Genomic DNA, 21,797 nt, shown 5'->3' on the forward strand with positions numbered 1-21,797 from the left:
ACATGCTTCAAGCGGCGGGGCAGTAATGTACCATTATTTCGTGGAGTTCGGGATGTACCAGGCTTTACTATGTTTATCCAAGCTGCCTCCCTGCAGGGCCAGGACACGAAAAGAATCTATGCTTTGTGACATTTTAAGCATCTAGGAGAACCTTCGCCCACCGTACCGCACTGCACCACTCATTTGTGCCTCCGCGATCAGAAATATAGTTTCTGAGAGACGCCGATATTGCAATCAGTTCGCCCCCGCCATGATGTCGGGGAAAAGAGTAACCGGGATTGGCTGGCGTGCCTACACAATCAGATGTGTAGATGAGCCAAACAATTTTTACCGTTCACAAACTCTCTTTCAATGGGATAGCGGTGTATTTAACACTGCATACTTAGGTTAGACGTCTGCTCAGGCAATGTCTCAAGAGAACTGCTTTTTGGCCTAGTTGGTATTTACTGAAAAGACATATTAGTCACTAAGTCAACACACCCACACAAAAAAGGAGGGACATTTAACGACAGCACGGAAGGTATTTTCAATTGTTTTGTTAAGCTCGAGTTATGCATTTTTGTGCGCAACTTTTGTCCATTGTGCGTGCTTGTGTTCGTTTAGCCGCAATTATATATTTGAAGTAAGGCCGCAGAACGGTGGTGCCGCTGTCCGCCGCTGATGACCAGGACGGCACTTCTCAGGAAAGACGATAAAGAATTTGCCGGCTTGGAGTTTCGTTCTTTCGACCGTCGGCTTTTCGAATACGAAATGCAGGCTTGGATTTTTCTCTTTTTTTATAAGGCACTTTTTCCTGAACGACGTGCGCGGCCATGTAATCATTTTGCACACGGCCACAAACATTATATGGGCTTTTGACTCATCGCATGTGCGCGTTGCCACGTGTTTACGGATGCGTGCAGCTGTGTGATTTTTGCGAATACGGGCCGTGGGCCCGTGTTTACAAAACATTCGTGCTGTAGAACTCTTCGTCAGAATATACTTTAAGGAAAGTTGTGTGCGTCTTATCGGGGCATAAATAGGCGCTTCTTATATTCAGTGTTGACAGCCAATAATTAGTCTTCGTGGTTGGTAACAAGCGAAAATAATTTTCGCATACGAACTGTTGGCTTGGATTTTTTCTGTCTATTTTGTAGGGTACTTTTTCCTGAACGACGTGCGCGGCCGTGTAATCAGTTTGCACACGGTCACAAACCTTATTGAACCTTTTCGCGGCACTCCCATGGACGCTGCCGTGTTTGATCACGTGGTGGCGCGTCCATTGCTTGCCTCAGCTGCCTCGGCGTTTACAATGCAAGCGCGTGACGCCGGTGCGGCGCAACAAACCTCCGTTTCGACGCATATCGTAGACGGTGATTGTGTGCACGACACGAAGATTCGGCCACAGCTTTAGAGGACGTCTAAGTGCTTTCAGAGCTCAATGGCGCGAGCAGCGTATAGGGTGCTTGTACTAAAAGCGGGGCTAGAAATGTATTCCAAGCTGTCCAAAATTTCCGCTTATGAAATAAATCGGGATCAGTGTGCTTTTCGTTCTTTATTTGGCAAACATTTTGAAGCAGCGGTTTGTCATACTTCTGACTCAATAAAGTTCCTAGGTTCGTCGGTGTGGCCGCTATCAGCTTAATCGCTCGCGGGTGTGCTCTGCTGCGATAGATTTGTTCTTGTTGCGCACAAAGCTTGGAATGTAAATGTTCTGTACTTTGCGGAAGCTTGTAGCAAAGACGTATTATCGCTAGTCCCTCGCTTACTCTGTGGACCGTCACGAAACGTTTAGCTTCCAACATTCGTGTCGTGTTGGTGTAGTGACCGTCACTCATGCTTCGGCAGATTGATTATTATTATTATTATTATTATTATTATTATTATTATTATTATTATTATTATTATTATTATTATTATTATTATTATTATTATTATTATTAATATTATTATTATTATTATTATTATTATTATTATTATTTTTATTATTGATACGTTGGCAATAGGGTGGGCGTAAGTTTGCATGAGAGTGGGATTGAATGTGTGTAGATAACGTACGAGAAACTTACTATGCCAATAAGTGGCGCTACTTCCTTTTATAACGAGCGGTACTCATTAAGTGCCGACGTTCCGGAGTTGAAGTCCTTTCTTTGAAGGTTAGCTATACAGCGCTGGCGGATGAATTATCTTTTTTTATCCTTGAGGAAAGCCGTGCATCGCGAAGGGCGGAAACACAGGCAGTCCTATGTAGCAGCGGCGACGCAGGTTGATTCCATTCCATAATATGCGAATCACTATTTTTGCAGTGAACTACCGCAGACGTCTTCCATTTATCGTTACTCACTTTGCAGCATGAATTGGGCGCAGTGCACTAGTGAACACCCAGTTGCATTGCCGACAGCTGATCGCACAGTAGCAAGGCGGCAGAGGCAGTAATGGTTTCGTACTCGTGCGCATTCGCTCAGGCAACGTATGGCGCGCAGCCAAAAGCGCCATTTCGTTTCTCTGCAGCAAACTGCTTGGCGAAAAGGGGTCAATACGGGCTCTTGACTCATCGCATGTGCGTGTTGCCACTTGTTTATGGATGCGTGCAGGTGTGCGATTTTGGCGAATACGGGCCGTGGGCCCGTGTTCACAAAACAGTCGTGCTGTAGAGCACGACTGTTTATACTTAACAAAAGTAGCATATAGCATATACTTAACAAAAAAGTTCTCTGCAGCTTATCCGGGCATAAAAAGTAGCTTCTTATGTTCAGTGTAGTTAGCGAATAATTAGTCTCCATGGTTCGTAACAAGAGAAATAATTTTTCGAAACCTTTGCTTCCAGGCTGGGGTCGATGGCAAGATTGACATCATGATTGGTGCAGCCAGCAAGTCACTTGGCAAGTCTGGTTCCGTGTTTTCCCACTCTCTGGTGCTGATTTCATGCTGTGGGGTACCTTCCCGACCTGTTAATTTAAAAAAAAATGATCAGGAGCTTGGCTGCGACTGACATGAGTGGCAAGAGCTGCCTACGTTTGCAGATATCGCTAAATAAGTTAGGGGAAAATATTCTTAGGTTTATCGCGTGGTCACTTTAGAGAGATTTAACGCGACTGCATGTCGGGTTAGTGTCAATTGATTATCTTCTACCTGACAATCACATTGAATGCCACTCAAAATTTCCATCAAACACAGTGTGCGGAATCTGCGAGAATACCACGAAGTTTTAATGTAGATTATTGTTATACGAGTAGTATTTTAAAATATGATTCTTATTAGTACAGTAACCTTTAAAACAACCACAGTTACTCAAGATCGAAGACCCCAAAATTTATTTTCCCCACACTTAAGCTAGTCCGACCTTTTCTTGAAGGGGTGGCGAAACACTGTTTCAGCGTGGCAAGAAAACGGTCCGAATCTACATGAAATGCCGCCTTGCATATGCGAGCCCAAACCGTATTTGCACGTATATAGATAACACGTAGATAACGTAATTACTGGTCACTCGATACACTTTGCCTGTATTCGCGGGCTTATTTCACGCTCGGAAGGACCCACTTATGTAGCACGCATTAAGCGAGAGAAAGCTGTAACGGGAGTTTTTCATGCTGCTCTTCAATTTTTTTTCTTTAACACTTTTCATCTAATTATATTATTTCAGAAGCTGATTAATAAATTCGGCTAATTATGTAATTAGGCGGAATGCAAAAATAATCTGAATATCACCAAGCGAAGGCAAACAACGTTACCTTGGTTCTGTCCAGCTACGTGGCATTTGCGTATTTTTAAATCTTGCTGCATGATAGTTAGGACACCCTGCATATATACAGTATATTATAAAGGAGGCTAATTGTAAGAAGGACCGATAACGGGTAGAGCGGTTCACCTAGCCATCTCTAAGCTCGAGTCTCTGCGGCACACGATGCTGTTGGCAATGCTGCTACCTCCACCGAGGCGTTCGTCTTCATTACAATAGCGCCACCGGAAAAAAGGGGCCATCCTGGCGACTTACTTAAGATGGGACCGCACGACCATGATACGACTCGAGCCCCCGGACGTGGAATACTCCGCGGTTATGAAGACGCATGTCAGGCGGCTGTGTGACTACCTCTATAACGTAGTTGAAGGGAGAAGTTGCTCCGTGGTACTTAGGAAGAGGTTTTGAAGCGAGTCCGGGTTTGCGGTTCAGTACGGACAGTCAAACGAGGGTTCATGGGAGAAAAGTTGGACTCGAGTTGCGGGCATCGTGTTTTGATTTTTGGCGGTTCTAGTGCTTCGAAGTGAAGCGGTGGGCCAAATGGAGACATTCTTCACCTTGTCTGGCGGTGCCTTAGATTTGCAGACATTCTTTTGTTCTGCGTGGTAGGGCAGTATGGTACCGATTGTATGAGAAGGATGACCACCCTAAAGAATATAGAAGGGGCATAAACAGGCAGTGGCTTGCGTTGCGGTATTGTAGGCGTAGGTGACAAATGAAAGAACTAGGTCCCAAATGGAGTGGTCGGATGCGATGTGCCTAGCGAGCATGTCGCCAAGCGTGCGATTAAGCCGTTTCGTGTTACCTTTGGTGTGCGTGTGATAGGCGGTGCATGTGCGTTGAACAATAACGCATTCAGCAAGCAGTTTTTCAACGACTTGAGAGGAGAAGGGCGGCCTTGGTTGCTTAGGAGTCCACGAGGGACTCTTATGGAGAAGCACAAAGCTGCGCACTATAAAAGTGGGGATTTCCTGCGCTGTAGTAGCTGGGGCAGCAGGCTCTACATAGCGTGTTAAGTAGTCGACGAAAATTGTAATCCACTGGTTGCCGGATTTAGTCAATTGAATTGGCCAATACAGATCGAAAACGACACCATCAAAGGGTTGGCATGAGCATGACAGGTGTTGGAGCTCACACGTTGAGATTTGGGGTGGAGATTTGCGGCGCTTAAATTCAGGGCAAGGGCAGACGAAGTTCCGAATGAAGGTGTACATCCCATGCCAGTAGCAGTGGTGCCGAAGTCGTTCGTCTTCAAAGCGCCGGTGTGGCCAACTGGCGGTCCAAGTAGAAGGAGGAGCAGATCTCTAATTTCAAGGGTTTCTAGATGACGAGAAACCATGTACGTCCCTCTGGGGCATACCATATAAACTCGTGTGAGAGCCACACTTTTTTTAACCCCAATTTTGACGAGGGTGCGGCTCTGACATGGTACCGAACCTTTTGGTCGAAATGGTGTCGGCGCAGCCGGCCACTACTGCACACTCTGGATCCCCGGGTGTGTACCACTGCGTCAGAGGTCAACGCGGAGCTCTTGCCATCTAGTAGCGGCACGTGGAAGTACGCAGCGTGCGAAAATTCGCCGATTCGCGTGCGTGACATCGGGGCACCGAACACCCGATTGCTTCTCCAATATAACTTTTTTCCCCAAAATTTGGGCTACCAAGTTGGGAGTACGGCTCTTACACGGTTGTGGCCTTTACACGGCTGCGGCCCTTACACGAGTGTATACGGTATTCGCGTCAACACAGGAGCTGATCACGGATCGCCAAATGTGGAACTTAGCGCCGCAGTGTTCGAGAGGCCGAAATTGTTGAGGTATTTGAGAGAATGTCGAAATAGATGCAGCCAGTGGTCATTGCGTTGTTCGGCAGCACTAGTGTAAACGTCAAGAGACGACCATGTGCTCGCCCAGGGGGACTCACTAGGGACCTCTGGCGAGAGCGGTTAGCTGGAAAGTGCGTCAGCATTGGAATGCTTCCGCCCTAAACGATACACCACGCGTATGTCCTGCTCCTGGATTCGCAGGGCCCAGCGAGCGAGGTGTCCAGATGGTTCCTTTTAATTCGAAAGCCAACACAGAGCGTGGTGGTCGGTCACAACGTCAAATGAGCGGCCTTATAAATAAGGGCGAAACTTGCCAAGTTCCCAGACAATGGCCCAGCACTTTTTTTCCGTGACGCTGTAATTGACCTCCGCATTTCTCAGCGTGCGGCTCACATAAGCCACGACGTATTCGGCATGGCCAGTATTTTTTCCCGTTTCCCTCCCTCTGTTTCGTTTCAAGTACAGAAACTACGTGCTCCAACTGACATCTCATCCTACCCTTATCGACTCTCGCAAACAAAGCAGGACTCCTTCCCGAATAATACAAGCGTAGGAGTGTATATAGATTGTAGCCACTTACGTCTGCCGCGTCTTTACCTTGCTGGATCGTGCATAAGTTATCCCTCATCTTCAGTGTGTCAAACGGTCATTGGAACGTCCTTGTGAAATTTAAGTCTGGAAATAAGAGCAGACTTTATAATTTTAATGCAATTCTGCGGTAATAAATGCTGTGCGATCTGTTGTCAGTTGCCCATGAGCGGTGCGGCACTCTCTTATCACACTCACCACCGCATGCACATGCACACATCTGTAACAAAAAGTCGTTAGTCGGGAAACAGGCGGGTAATTTTAGTACACGGCCTACTTTTTGTGGAGCCACCGCGACTGCCACTTTCGTCGTCTTTCATTTTTCAGATGATCTGATCGCTCAAGGCAAATCCAACTTTTTCGACTTCATATTCATCGACGCTGACAAGTCGTCTTACGACGAGTACTACGAGAAGAGCCTGAAGCTCGTCAGGCGCCACGGCATCATCGCTGTCGACAATGTGAGTAGCCTGCCGCTGTGACGGGCCCTGAGGGCACGTCACACGAAGGAAGTGTGGTACGCATTCTGCACGTTTACACTACGCCAGACTTGAGCCTTGGGAAAGACAGTGGAAAATTGTGCTTGTTTGTCATCCATGAGGGGACATACATGCAGGCCAATTGTTAAAGGGAATACATATTACCAGAGCATGAGTGAATTTTCCTCTATGACAAGTTTGGAAGCGTCCAACATTGCAGCACGTGGCATGCAGAAAATGACACTGGTTGCTTTTTTGGTAATATATACTGGTAAGGTGCATGTCTTGCGTGTGCAGCACAAGCCAATGCAGCACCTGCAAGATTTGAGCCACCTAGAAATCACTTTCTGTTTAACAATGAACATGCACAGCGCAGGAACACGGGGCAGACAGGAGCACAGACACCAACGGTGGCTTGCAACCTTATAAGTCAGCGACTTGTGTTTGTTCTCCTGTGCATCTCCTGTGTCTGCGTTGTACGTCCACTCGTGAATGTCCTATACGTCCTTGCGTTGTATGTCCGTGGTGGGCATGCGTGATAGACACGTTGTACAGCGTATAGTGTAATCAAATGCTTTATACATCAGATGCATATTATACCCAGAACACACTGTGTGAGACCAAAGGCACGCAAGCGTTTATTCATTGTAACCAATGCGCAAAGAGGGAGAAGACTTGTGTCGTTGTACCCTCATCGCATTACTCACAATGAATTCATTCCAACTGGCCCAACTTGCAGTAAATGGACACAGGATCGTAACTTGAAGACGTATATATATGTATGCTGTGATCCCGCAATAAAATAGCGCCAAACGTGTGTGTTGTCTGTGTTCTTCCTCTTGTGTCCTGTCTCTGATGCGCTACGCCTTTTGCCCTCATCATGCTATACCAACAAGCCCAACGTGCAACGTTAGTAAAAGAAGGAGTGTCGCGGGAGTTATTATTTCAGCAAAGGAAGTTGTCTTCGCCAGGTAAGGAAAGCAGTTGCTGACCTGATGGAGACAAGTTCCTTTGTCGAAACGATGGCTTCCGCGACATTCTTTGTTCGTGCTTTGTTATTAATTGTAAGTCTGGTAGCTTTTTTGCTTCGACAGAAATTACTTGCGAACATGCCTTTATTTAATGCGTAACCATTCTTTGGCGGGCATCCCGGAGAAACCGTGTCTGTCCCGTAAAGCCTTGTAACTGGGAGATAAGTGCGTAATTGGTCCAGTTACGATATTTATTCTGTGTAATAGTGTAACTGTAGATGACTGGTAGCTTTATAATCGATTAAAAAAATGGTCGCGTTGCCATCGCCTCGACATAATCATTTGATACATAAGGGTGTTTTGTGGACGGCACTTAAAGCAGCGCAAGGGCGACAGTCCAAAAAGCGTAGCACGGACTCTCTGCACGAGCGGCGCTCAAGAGCCGAAGAAAACGACCCACTAGGAGGCGCTGGAGCGGACGACCCACTTCTAGGTGGTGGAGCGGACGACCCTCTTCACAGTTGCAACGCTTCGCTACAATTACCCCGGGTGTGAAAAGGGAGCCGCCCGGCTACTTAACAGGTTGTCACCATGAGTGGGCCATGGTATACCTTGAGGCGCTCCAGATTGACGATGTCGCGCCCTCGACGGCGCATGTCCGAAGATGGTTCAGCGGGTTCGATAAGGTAATTTACTGGGGACGTGAGTTCGACGACACGGTAGGGGCCTTCGTATTTGGGCAGTAGTTTCGAAGAGAGTCCAGTTGGGGTGGTAGGGACTGAGAGCCTGACGAGCGCCCCAGGGAAAAACGTGGGCGCAGAAGTGGTGGTGTCACTGCGGATGCTCTTCTGCCACTCTTGTTCATTTGCAATAAAGGTCCGGGCAAGGTCGCGACACTCTTCAGCATGTCTGGCTGTAGCAAATATAGGCGTATACTCAGATGTGTCTGGCCTGTATGGAAGGATCGTGTTGATCGTGTGCGACGGGTGGCGGCCGTACATTAAGAAGACCGGTGAGAAGCCAGTAGTACTCTGCGGGTTGGTATTGTAGGCGTAGGTGACGAAGGGCATAATGGCATCCCAATTTGTGTGGTCGGCGGTGATGTACATTGAGAGCATGTCACCGAGCGTGCGGTTAAATCGCTCTGTGAGACCGTTTGCCTGTGGGTGGTAAGCAGTAGTTTTGCGGTGAACGACGTGACACTCTTTGAGAATGGCTTCGACGACTTCCGACAAGAAGACACGGCCTCGATCGCTGAGTAGCTCCTGGGGTGGACCGTGACGCAGTATGAATCGGTGGAGCAGGAAGGAGGCAATATCTCGTGCTGTGCCGCTGGAAGGGTGGCAGTTTCTGCGTATCGCGTGAGATGGTCAACAGCGACGATGGCCGAGCGGTTACCAGCTGACGTCAGAGGAAGAGGTCCGTATAAATTGATGCCAACGCGCCCAAACGGCCGGTTAGGACGAGGGAAAGGTTGTACACTTGCTGGCGAGAGGTTCGGCGAAAATTTCCGGCGCTGACAATGGAGGCAGGAGCGAGCAAATTTCTGCACGTACCGGTACACTCCCCGCCAAAAGTACCGCTGTCGAATTCGGTGGTAAGTTTTGTATACTCCAGAGTGTGCACACTGCGGATCAGAGTGTAACGATTCGCATATTTTAGAATGGAGACTGCGGGGTACTACGAGTAACCACTGGCGGCCGTCGGCGCTGTAATTGCGTCGGTGAAGTAGCTCGTCGCGAATAGCGGAATGGTGGGCTTGACTATGCAATGCGCGGGTGGGTGGTGTTGCCGACGGATCAGTGAGCACGTCTATCATCGAGACAATCCATTGGTCCTTGCGCTGTTCTGTAGCGATGGTGTGAAGGTCGATGGAAGAAACGGCTAGTTGAGTTCCTGAGCAGCGGGCGTTGTCATCGGGTAAGGGGGAGCGCGAGAGGGCGTCGGCGTCGGCATGTTGGCGTCCGTTGCGCTAGAGCACGCGGATGTCGTTGTCCTGCAGACGAAGTGCCCAACGGGCGAGACGTCCTGAGGGATCCTTCAATGACGACAGCCAGCATAGTGCATGGTGGTCAGTAACGACATCGAGCGGGCGGCCATACAAATAAGGGCGAAGCTTCGTAAGGGCCCAGATGATCACCAGGCATTCTTTTTCGGAGACGTTGTAGTTGGCCTCGGCTTTAGTAAGCGTACCACTTGCATACGCCACGACATATTCAGGTAACCCTGGCTTGCGCTGCGCAAGGACAGCGCCAAGGCCAGAACCGCTGGCGTCCGTGTGTACCTCTGTAGGGGCCGTAGGGTCGCAGTGGCGTAGTATGGGTGGAGACGTCAACAAACGACGGAGCTTTGCGAACGTGTCCTCGCACACTGACGACCACGAGTCGAGGGGCCCCTTACTGCCGAGGAGCTTCGTCAGTGGCGATTTAATAGTGCGAAGTTTCGAATGAAACGTCGAAAGTAGGAACATAAAAGTAGTCGAAAGAATGAAGTCGAAAGTAGGAGCGGACGACCCACTTCAGAGTTCCAACGCTTCGCTACAGATACAATAAAAAGGCATACAATGATACTCTAAAAAATGATAGTCGGCAGAAGGAACAATGAGAACAGCGATACGAACTAGGAGGTAACAGCAAGAAGAGGAAAGGAGCTGTTCAGAAGGAGATCACTGTCTCTATATTGCGCTCGTAAGATTTATTTGCAGCCGTCGGCGGGAAAGGCAAACGCTGACACCTCCAAAGCTGAACTGAAGCTGTGGCTAAATTTCAGCACGCCTAGTTCGAAAGAATATAGTGAAATGAGGATATTTATAGCGTTTCGGATATTCTAAAATGAATAAAAAGAACCCGAATTGTTAACTTTGGGATGCCGAACCCACAGTTATTGTGTGTGAGGTAGAGACGCTACCACTACTACAGCTCAAAACCATAATTTACGAAGGAAGATTGTAATCACTGTTATTGTGTGGAATGGAATATTGCTTGATACATTATGATAAGGTCTGAGAAGGACAGACATGATAAGCAGCGAAAAATGCTACAGAAATTCTAAGAATTCTCTACTAATGCGGAAGCATTGTTTGGCTCCGGAAAAAGCGTTGGGTAGACATGCATAAGCTAGCAACATAAGTAAGCAAAAGCGAAGTAACAGCCCAGCAAAGAATGCTTGCGTATTAGTAGGCAATTCTCAGTATGTCTGTAGCAGTTTTCCTTTTCTTTAGAAGTCAACGGCAACAATATCGCGGGCCCAGTAATAAGCCTACGTTAAGCTAGTGAAGATATAGAGCTGCCTCCGTGCAAAATGTCACGTTTTTTGTTAATATTTAGGATTTAACCGCTTAACTGCACAATGGGTTATGAGGGACGGAACAGTGGAGAATTGAGGGTTAGCTTTAAGCACCTGGATCTCCTTAACGCACACTAAATGTCTTAGTGTGCGAGTTATCTTTCATTTCAGCCCTGTCAAAATGCAGTCGCTGCAACCGGGAATCAGACCCGAGACTTCCGGCTCAGCAGAAGAACGCCATAGCTACTGATCCACAGAGGCGGGTAGATTTCCGTGTCAAATGCGAGTATGGTTGCCTTTGAAAAGGTCTGGCAATCCAGAAGTTTCTGAAATTCATGAAAATACCTCTATTACCGTTCGCCAGAAATGATGCAGAACCCAGAACATTTGAGGACGAACTAGACGCTTAAACGCTTGAGCACCACCTTCAAGATTGGTGGGCGTCCACATTGCGGTGGCAGGCGATGTGATGGGATTTGCGTCATATCCGCTAACCAGCAGGTGCCTGCCTGCGCTGTCTCCGAAGGTGATATTTATAGGCTGATAATTAAAAAAAAGGATATGACAACTACCAACCCTGAGACTTGTCGCAGATTGCTTGAATTGTATACGCTATCATTTACAACCAGTTTAGCTGAAGTGAAACTTCACTGCCTTTAGGTACATTGTTCCTTTATGCAAAGAGTTGGCCGAATTTGTGTGGAATCGCACAAGACCCATGTTGCCGAACGGTTCCCGATTGAATAATAGGTTGTAGATACTATACATTCATATAGGCCATTTGTCCGGTTTGTCTCGTCTCATGTGTGTACCATTTTTGTTTGTTGCCTTCTTTTGCGCCGAATGTATTGACGACTTGTTAAACGATGTTACACCGGGAAAAAATAAATCCGCAACTCCAGTGTCTTTTTCATCCGATAACTTAATCACTGCGAACAGCAGTTGTGAGCCTCAGAGACATCTAGCGATGTAGAGAGCCTCATATTGTGCACCCGCCATGACTGCTTCTGGCGTTACAATGCTAAGCACGAGGTCATGGGATCAAATCCCGGTAGTGGCGGCCACATTTCAAGCAGCCGAAATGCAAGAAAGCCCGTGTACTATGCATCGAGTATACATGGTAAAGAAGGGGCTCAAATTAATCCGAAGATTCCCCCCTCTACGGCGTGGCTCATAAATCAGGTCGTACTTTTGGCACGTAAAACTCCAGAAGTTTTTTCAAAGCTCATATGGCGACTCTCTCGTCGTTCGCGTTTGCGTAGGTTCTTTGGAAAGCGAAAGTGTTCAACCCGGCTATCAACGACCCGGTCACGGAGTCCGTGAGGCGGCTGAACCACAAGCTGGCTTCTGACGACCGCGTCGAGATCAGCATGCTGACCCTGAGCGACGGCGTCACTTTCGCCTTGAAGAAGTGAACGGATGACCTTGCTGCCGGATTCGTCCAATACGTGCTCGCCCTTCAGCGTCTGTCACGACCGATCTTTGTTTGAGCACAGAAAATTTACTCTATACACGTATTTGATTACTTCACCAGTGGTTCTCGCAACGGTGGCTTCCTTTATTGCGATGCTATTCTGTGCTTATATTTGAACAATTTGAGCTGTTTGCTGTGAGTCCTTTGTTTGCTTCTTTTGGGGTCTACGATTAAAAAAAACATGCAGTGATCCTTTTCTCATATTTGAGGGGCGTTTTCAAGAGCTCTCGCTCTTTCGGATGGAGTATAGGCTTACTCTGCTTGTGGTAAAAGCTTACTCCATTTGGAGAACCACTCCACCGACGAGTCGAACTGACACCCCCGAACATGTCGCAGGTAGAGCTTTAGCGTCATGAGCAATTAGCACAAAGCAAAGCTACACAAGCGCGGGCACAAACGGTGGACGCGCCAGGTGAGGGAATAGCGTCTCAAAAGCGACGCATTCCTCGTCAAGAGCCGCGTTCACATGAATGCGGTATAATGCGAAAGTAGCGCATCACATTCACTAGCGCATCACGAGTAATGGTGCCAACTTGACAAACCGATCTTTACTATTCTTGTCAAAGACAGCCTCAGAATCTATATATTTACAATCATCATTCCCACCTAATTTTCTGCCATCCTCGACGGCACTTCTCTTCCCTTGGCATCCATTCTGTAACTCCAATGGTTCACTGGTTGTCTGCCGTACGCTCACAATAAGATGGAAAATTGGGCGAGTTGGTGAACCTTCATCGCAGCTGAAGTGCGACAGAAGTAGACAAAAGGAATAGAAGGGGACAAAACACGGCGCTGACGTTCATCTGAAGTTTATCGGAAGAAAACAACCAATATATATAGCACACATCACATGACCAACATTTCCCCCCCTCCCCCAACACACGCACATACACTATCAAATACAACCTACATATCACAGAATGCGCATGTATCGACGGTGACACACATGTCACGGTTGTACGCGTATAACCAATTTAACAAACAAATTAATATGACACGAGACAACTCAGTGGCTCTACACAAAATCTACGAAGGGAACCTCGCTATCTTGTAGCGAAACGGACGGCTGGATAACAGTCAGCCTTTCTTTCGAATGTGATAAGACTCATTTAATTCACGTGAGAGCTTTTCAAGGTGTCTGTGCAGTACAATAGTATTTTTAGAAGTCGGATGACACCCACAGTTGCGACAATGCATATTAGAGATGCGAATGCGCAATACCCTTCAAAGAACTATGGGGCTCCCCTAGTCGAATGCTTAAGGGCAAAATTTCGCAAAAGAATGAATTTTTCGTTCGTTAGAAATTTGGAATCCCCAGTCTTTCGTCAACAATGCTGACTGTTTCGTTTACGCGTGTACGATTTATTAACCCAGAAAATGACCTTTCTCGAAACATAGGTCGTGTACGGCCACAGCAACTTTTGCACATATACGTGATTTCTACCTCACCTGCGTTGAAAAAGAAATCGGAAGTAAAAACGCAGGCTTTCTCTAGGTTTAGCGGAATGGTTATTGCTCGTACTGCAACAGCAAGAAGCTGCCTCTCTTTTCATTTTTAGCCAAATCCTTAGACGCTACCGGTATCAATTCAAGGCCAATTTTCTCAACACATCAACTTTTGCGACTTTTGACCCTTTTCTCTGTAACCACAAAAGCCAGAAGCATTATTTTTTCCCCGCTATCAAGACAACACAAGGTAATCTGCTTGACTATAATTATGGAAATTAATGCAAACAATTTTGACTGACAAGCTGTTCATTGTCCATTTTGGCATTAAAATTAGGAGGGTCTGCTAAAAACAAAAACAAAAACAAAAAGAAATAAAGCATATTGATACGTAAAACGACACAAGGCGGGACTGTTTACACTGTATTACACTACACAGTCACAGTAGCCAAGATGGTGGACAGCCACCAGCACCCGACAGCACCATCTTCTTTGTCGTCTGCCCCAGGCGGAATGTCTCTCTTGTAGCATTACCACCGGCGGTAGAAGCGCCGTCTCGACGCACTTAAAACATTGTTGTTAGAAGGAGGGTGGTATGCTTTCAGTCTGCTGACGTGAACTATGTCACTGGGAGCGATCGCAGGCGGCAAAGTTGGAGAGACGGGAACAATCTCGTAGGTGACGTCCGTGACCTGGCGGATGATTCGGTAAGGACCCGTGTACCGAGATAACAACTTCTTGGACAAGCCAACACGACGGAATGGACACCAGAGGAGAGCTAGGGCACCGGGTGAGAAGCGAACGTCGTGATGCCGGCTTTCATAGAGGCGCTTCTGGGTCACTTGCGAGCGATGGCATCACGTGCATATTCGCTAGGTGGCGCGGCAGCAGCCGGAAGTAGGGTGTCCATTGGTAACGTCGGTTCACGGCCAAAGAGCATATAAAAGGGTGAATAACCGGCGGTATCGAGACGCGATGAATTGTAGGCGAAGGTCACGTAAGGCAGCGCCAGGTCCCAGTCACGGTGGTCAGATGAAACATACATTGAGAACATGTCCGTGAGGGTGAGATTTCGGCGCTCGATGAGGCCATTTGTTTGAAGATGATAGGCGGTGGTCAACTTGTGCTGCGTTGAGGAGGAGCGCAAAAGATCGTCGATTACTCGGGATAAATATGCGCGGCCTCGATTTGTGAGCAATTGGCTAGGGGCGCCATGGTGCAGAATAAAATCGTGGAGCAAAAAATCGGCAACGTCAGTAGCAGTGCTGGTGGGGAGCGCTCGAGTGATTGCATACCTGGTCGCATAATCGATAGCAACGGCGACCCACTTGTTGCCGGATCTTGACTCAGCAAAAGGACCGAGAAGAATGGTTCGGTCGGGATGGAGAGCGGCTGAAGCAGTCCAGCAGGTGGTGCGGCAGGACGTTTCCGACGTTGGCATTTATCGCAGGAGGTGACGTAACGTCGAACAGACCGGGCGAGACCGCGCCAAAAGAATCGGCGCCGAACACGGTCGTACGTGCGGGATACGCCAAGGTGACCAGCAGTTGGTTCGTCGTGAAGCTCATGCAGGACCGTTGAACGCAGATGTTTAGGCACAACGAGAAGCAGCTCAAGGCCATGGGACTATACGTTACGACGTTAGAGTGTGCCACTTACGAGGACGAACATGCGCAGTGAGGCGTTGTTAGGTGCGGATTCCCGCCGGTCAATGAGCAATCGCAAAGAAGCATCACGGCGTTGTTCGTCAGCAATCTGGAGAAACTGAGACATGGACATAACGCAGGGGCTAGGTTCGACTTCCGATCCGTCTGGTTGGCCAACAGGGTAGCGGACAAGCAGTCCGCGTCCAGATGGAGGCGGCCAGACTTGTAGGTTACTGAGTAAGAGTACTCCTGAAGGCGCAGCGCCCAACGACCAAGTCGTCCAGTAGAGTCCTTCAGTGATGAAAGCTAACAGAGAGCGTGATGATCAGTGACAACACGGAAGAGGCGGCCATGAAAGTAAGGACGGAATTTCGAAACCACCCAGACAAGGGCAAGACATTCCCGTTCCGTAATCGATGAATTGCGTTCAGATTTCGAAAGGAGACGACTTGCGTACGCAATAACGCGATCAATGCCTCGTTGGTTAGCACGTTGCCTCGTGCTAGTAGTCACGGCACCGATGCCGTGACCACTAGCGTCTGTGCGCACTTCTGTGGGAGCAGCTGGGTCAAAATGGGCAATAATAGGTGGAGTCGTTAGGACGGCGATGAGCTCAGAGAAGGCGTCAGCTTGTAGAGGACCCCAACAAAACGACACATCTTGTTTGAGAAGGTCAGTGAGTGGACGTGCGAGCGCCTTAAAGTTTTTCACAAAACGGCGAAAGTAGGAACACAGCCCCACGAAACTACGAACGTCATGGACAGACCGTAGAACGGTGAAGTTCGTGACAGCGCGTACCTTCGCTGGGTCTGGTCGGACACCGGAAGCGTCAACGAGGTGGCCCAGCACAGTGATTCGACGAAGAGCGAAGTGGCACTTCGAGGAATTTAGCTGGAGGCCAGCTCGTCGGAAAATTGCTAGAAAGGTAAAAAGCCGCTCAAGGTGTGTTGCGAAAGTGGGGGAGAAAATTATCACGTCGTCCAGATAATATAAACACGTCGACCATTTAAATCCTTGAAGCAGTGTGTCCATCATTCTCTCAAAGGTGGCTGCTGCGTTGCAGAGACCGAAAGGCATGACCTTGAATTGGTAAAGGCCGTCAGGGGTCATGAAGGCGGTCTTCTCGTGATCCAGGTTGTCTAAAGCGATTTGCCAGTAGCCAGATCGAAGGTCCAGGGATGAAAAGAAGGTGGTACCATGGAGGCAGTCGAGGGTGTCGTCGATACGTGGAAGAGGGTACACGTCCTTCTTGGTGATTTTGTTGAGGTGCCGATAATCAATGCAGAAACGCCAGGAGCCGTCTTTCTTCTTTACTAATGCGACGGGGGAGGCCCAAGGACTAGATGATGGTTCGATGATGTCCTTCGCAAGCATTTTAGCCACTTCTTTTTGAATCACATCGCGCTCTGATGCGGACACACGGTAAGGTGGACGGTGAATGGGCAAAGAGTCGCCAGTGTTGATTCGGTGGGTAACAATCTTAGTCTGACCCAGGGGTCGATCACGAATGTCGAAAATGTCGCTGTATGAGGCCAAAACACGGCAGAGAGCGTCAGCCTGGTCAGGCGAAAGGTCTGATCCAATCATGTTGCGAAAAATGCTGTCGTCAGAACTTGGTGACCGGAAAACTTCAGCTTCTTCAGGAGCAGTTATGGCGACAACCTTGACGTCATGGTCTGTTATAGCGGTCAGGTGGGCAAGCGACATCTTGTGGGGCAACACTTGGGGGGTCAGACCAAAGTTTAGTAGCGGAAGAACACCCAGTTATCAGCTAATGTCGCGATGGTATGTGGCACAGTAACATTGCGCGTCAAGCGTACGTCAGTAATCGGAGTGACGATATAGTCGCCGTCAGGAACGGGTGGGGTCGATGACAAACACACGTACGTGACGGCTCGAGGCGGTAGGTGAACAAAAGTGGTGGGGCTTAAGCGGCTGACGGGCGTTTCACATGCATCTGATACAAGAGGAAGATCGAAGCAGAATGTTTCAGAAGAACAATCAATTAAGGCCGAATGTGCCGAGAGAAAGTCAAGGCCAAGGATAAGGTTATGGGGGCAGTGAGCAAGGACGGCAAAAAGGACAACAGTGTGACGACCGGCAATGCTGACACGGGCGGTGCACATTCCCATCACTTGAACAGCACCACCATCGGCAACACGTATTGTCTGTGTCGTAGACGGCGTCATAATCTTCTGCAGGCGGCGGCGGCGTAAAAGGGCGCTCATAATAGACAAGTGTGCGCCAGTGTCGATGAGGGCGGTCACAGGAACATTGTCGACTTTGACTTCTAGGAGGCTATGGTGAGTGGGGAGAGTCAGCAGAGGATTTGCAGGGGACGATGACTTTGCAGCTTCACCTCCATAAGCTGCACTATGTAGTTTTCCGGCGGCGAGCGTCCAGAGAAGGACGGCGAGGAAAAGCGGGATTGCGGGAGCGGGATTGGCGGCGTTGCGGCGACAGGGAGCGGGAGAAGCGGCGAACAGGAGCAGTGGCGTCAGAGGGAAGAGGCTCGTGGGAGGACGACGAGTAGTAAGTAGGGGAACCAGCGGCTGGATGTCTAAAAGGAGTAGGGTGCATAGAGGTCTGGCGAGATGCGTAGGTCCAACCGCGACGGCAATAACGAGCAATGTGCCCGGCCTGATGACAGGAGAAGCAGATGGGCTGATCGCCTGGCGTTCTCCATTCCGCAGGGTTGCGGAAGGAGACAGGAGAGGTGTAGGATCGTCAAGCAGATCCAGAAGAATAAGGCTGAGCGTGAGGACGAGTCAGTGGGCACGCCGATGGAAGGCCGAGATTAGCAAACTCCTGCCTGACTACAGCTTGAATGAGGGACAGTGATGGCTGCGATGGGTCATTGGCATGAGATGTGAACACGGTTGGTTCAATAGGTGCAGGACAGGCAGCTTCAATCTCGCGACGAACAATGCGCGTAACGTGGTCACAGGTGGGCGGCAGGCGAATGGCATCACACGATGAAGTTGCAGCCGTATATTGGGCAGCCGGGTGAATCTCTGGGTTATACGGCGGCTCTTGGCGTGTTCAAACCACCGGCACTCTTTGATGATTGTGTCGACGGTATCAACGTTGGTACACACGAGCACGTTAAAAGCATCGTCGGCGATACCTTTGAGCACATGAGAAACCCTCTCGGACTCAGGGATGTGTTCGTCAACCTGGCGGCAAAGAGCGATAACGTCCTGAATGTAAGAGACTTATGACTCGGAGGATGTTTGTGCACGAGTCGCAAGTTCATTCCGCGCAGCAAGCAGCCAGCCAGTGCTGTCACCGAAAAGGTCGCGGATCTTCTCTTTGAAAGAGCCCCACTTGTAATGTCCACCTCGTGTGTCTCGAACTACACCCGCGGTGGGCCATCGAGGTAAAAAAGCACGTTGGCGAGCATAATGGTCGGGTCCCACCTGTAGCTGGCGCTGATCCGTTCGTAAAGGTTGAGCCATTTGTCAACGTCAACTCCATCGTGGCCGGAAAAGATACCAGGATCACGAGCAGAAGGCAGAACGATGTAGGTGCGAGCCACGGGAGGGGCAGGGGAGGGCAAGATTACAATAATTCTTGTTCAGTAACGAAAAGACAGATAGCTGAATACAATGATACCAATGATACCAATGAAATCAATGATCCTTTACGCCGAGCAGATCCTGAGAAAAAGGGTCACATACATAGGCTAAAATACATGGGAGCTATAGGGCTTACCCTGTTCCCTTAAGCATCTTCCAGTCTGGTAGATATAATGTTGGCCGCAAGAAAAACAAAAACAAAAAAAAACATGAGTCATTCCACTTTGTGAAGGTGACAAGAGCGATGGCAGGAACAGAGACGATAATGCAACTGTGCACGCTACTAAAGATGCAAGCGCTTGAAAAAAAAAACATTGAAAATTTCGGAAAAACATTCATTTTTTTCATTTTTTTTTCAACCAGGATAAAATTGAAAAAAAAATTAAAAAAAGCTTCTCCCTGCAATTATGTTGCGATGCCATTCCGTTCGACGTATCTAAAAGTCCCTTTTTAAAAGGCTGTCAACACTGTCATGCCAAGTGAGCTAGACCTCCGGCTACATTAACTCGATTCAGATTGTTGGACTGTGTAGCTGCGACCTTGCTTGATCGAAATTGTTAAATTCGATCGGGATCGGGCGCGATCTTGATTCAAATTGGCGGCGACACCACAGTGCACGGTGCACACCAAGCTACGCAACAGGCTTGTGGGGGATCTCGTGCAAAAACGTGCACTCGTACGTGCACTCGAACCTCAATGTGCGGAAGGCTTCGTCCGCTGCACAGCGAAGCGTTGACACGTCGAGCGGAAATGAATCGGACACAGATTGATACAAATGTCAGTCTTGACGCTTTGATGTGAAATCAATGCCTTGACGTGAAATCCGGCCTAGATTTTTAACCCGGAAGCTCTGCTGCGACTTTGTAATGCAACAATGTAACAATTATATTGTTTTACGTAGCTTAGCCTCCCTTACCCCTCACCCCTCCGAATAATGAAGTTGTTACTCACTCACTTAGTCTTCGAGAAATAAATGTGTCAGGTTTTTTATAGCTCTGTGCGCAATCTTTTTTTTTTTCAATTTCTCGTGTTTTTCTGAAAAAAAAGAACCTGAAAGGAACAAGTTTTTTTCACGCTCGTCAAGATTTCATTAAATTTTGCATCTCTACGCACTACACGCGACCTCCCCATTACGACGAGATAAATGAAGTGAAATTCAAAATGGAGAACGGCACCTTGTTTTACATACACGCGTGACGGTGCCGCCGCCTCGGGAGAGCGGCAGGAAACTAAGCCCGCAAACGGTTGCAACGCCAACAAAGAGAGGTCGATGCGAACGTAGACATGGCCGACGCGGGTCGGCCTTTTGGGCTAAGATGCAATATCCTTGTTATGGTGGCTAGATGGGTAGGTGTGCCGACCGAGCGTAGTTCACCACTTCTCCGCATCATGACGCATAAGTGGCGCTGCGGACAGTATAACTAGTATAACGTTTCAGCCACGTGCAACGTCGGCTGCGCTGTGTAGACGAGCAGCGTGTTTGATAGTATCACTGCTTCTGCTCTAGCTTTGAAGTACGCGTTATTTAATGCCGTTTTGAGCAGTGTAGGCGAAGCCAGAATGGGGAATTTGTTACTGTCGTCTAGTCGGAAGACACGATATGCTGAAGTCAATTTTCTAGTTTACCTATTGGTCACATATATTGGTATAAACGCGGGGCTCCAGCCCATTGCATTAAAGACGTAGATGCATTTTTTCCATGCATAAAAGAATACTGCAATCGTTTTACACGGTATATGGAAACGTGTTTACGCGATATTTAGTAAGTTCTAATGTTTCGACTTCGAGAAATCCAGCTGTTGTGTTTATTGCTACCTCAGTTACGGTATTTAAATGTTACGAGACGAATTGTGTTGGTAAGTGCATATGGTTCACTGTTTGTTTGCAATAAAATACAGCAATACGTCTTGGGCTAGATTCAGGAATATATTTAAAATACAAGAAAAGTTCTCGTAACTTAATTGAGTCATCAGACGCACGAACATAAATTGGTGGCCAACATAAACGGTGGCCCACCACATTATAACATTATTCACAGCACACGCCTCAACTGCAGGTGCTTCCTCTTCTCCCTGTTGCTTTCGCGCGTCATGTTCTTGCCCTTGACAAGAAAGTAAAGGCGTGTAATTGAATAGAACTTCACAACATCGCTTGTGAGCTCTTTCTTGTGCCGCTCATAGCCGATCAAATTCGGAGGATTCAGCTGCAAAAAGGAGGCAAAGTCGGCGATACTGTTCCTTCGTAACTCCTTTAAACTAAACCACAGCGCGAAGGCACATCGTACGCTTTTCGGTGTACCGCTTGCTCATTAACGTCGCCTATACTGAGCAACCTACTGAGCAGCCTGGGGCGAACATTTCCGCTGTCTTTCTCACAAATTTAGAGCCCTACTTGCAGTTCGGAGCGAAGCAGTAAGTCTCCTTGGTAGTCTTCTTTGGTGGAGCAATGCCGCCGCTAATCACGTAGGTCATTTATCCGACCTGGAACACTCAACTTCGCTTAGGAACTTGCAAACAGTACGAGAGACCCGGAGCTCTTCACCTTTGAAACCGACACGAACAGACGACATACAACTATTCCAATACGGGCTTTATTTTTATTTTTTTTGCTCGCCGCCTGCCATCTGTAACAGACGAAGCGCGCTGCGGAACCATTCTGCTGACCGCAGCGCCAATTTTGCGTGATGACGCGGAGAAGCGGTGAACTACGCTCCAGACGCGCCGGTTGGCACATCTAGCCATCTAGCCACCGTATCCTTGTTATCCTTGTTCGTGGGGTCTGTTTGGAT

General features: G+C 48.3%; 1 protein-coding gene across 1 annotated transcript in view; it reads left to right on the forward strand.

Annotated features, from left to right (window-relative positions):
• Window positions 1-21,797, forward strand: part of LOC125944746 (probable caffeoyl-CoA O-methyltransferase 2) — a 105,741-nt gene that overhangs the window by 14,132 nt on the left and 69,812 nt on the right. The window contains exons 4-6 of the mRNA XM_049665883.1: window positions 2,807-2,861; window positions 6,458-6,591; window positions 12,128-12,289. Of these exons, the coding sequence (XP_049521840.1) occupies window positions 2,807-2,861; window positions 6,458-6,591; window positions 12,128-12,280 (342 nt within the window). The 3' untranslated portion in view covers window positions 12,281-12,289. The remainder of the gene's footprint in view (window positions 1-2,806; window positions 2,862-6,457; window positions 6,592-12,127; window positions 12,290-21,797) is intronic.

The sequence above is a fragment of the Dermacentor silvarum genome, chromosome 4 (assembly GCF_013339745.2).
Source record: "Dermacentor silvarum isolate Dsil-2018 chromosome 4, BIME_Dsil_1.4, whole genome shotgun sequence".
Lineage (NCBI taxonomy): Eukaryota > Metazoa > Arthropoda > Arachnida > Ixodida > Ixodidae > Dermacentor > Dermacentor silvarum.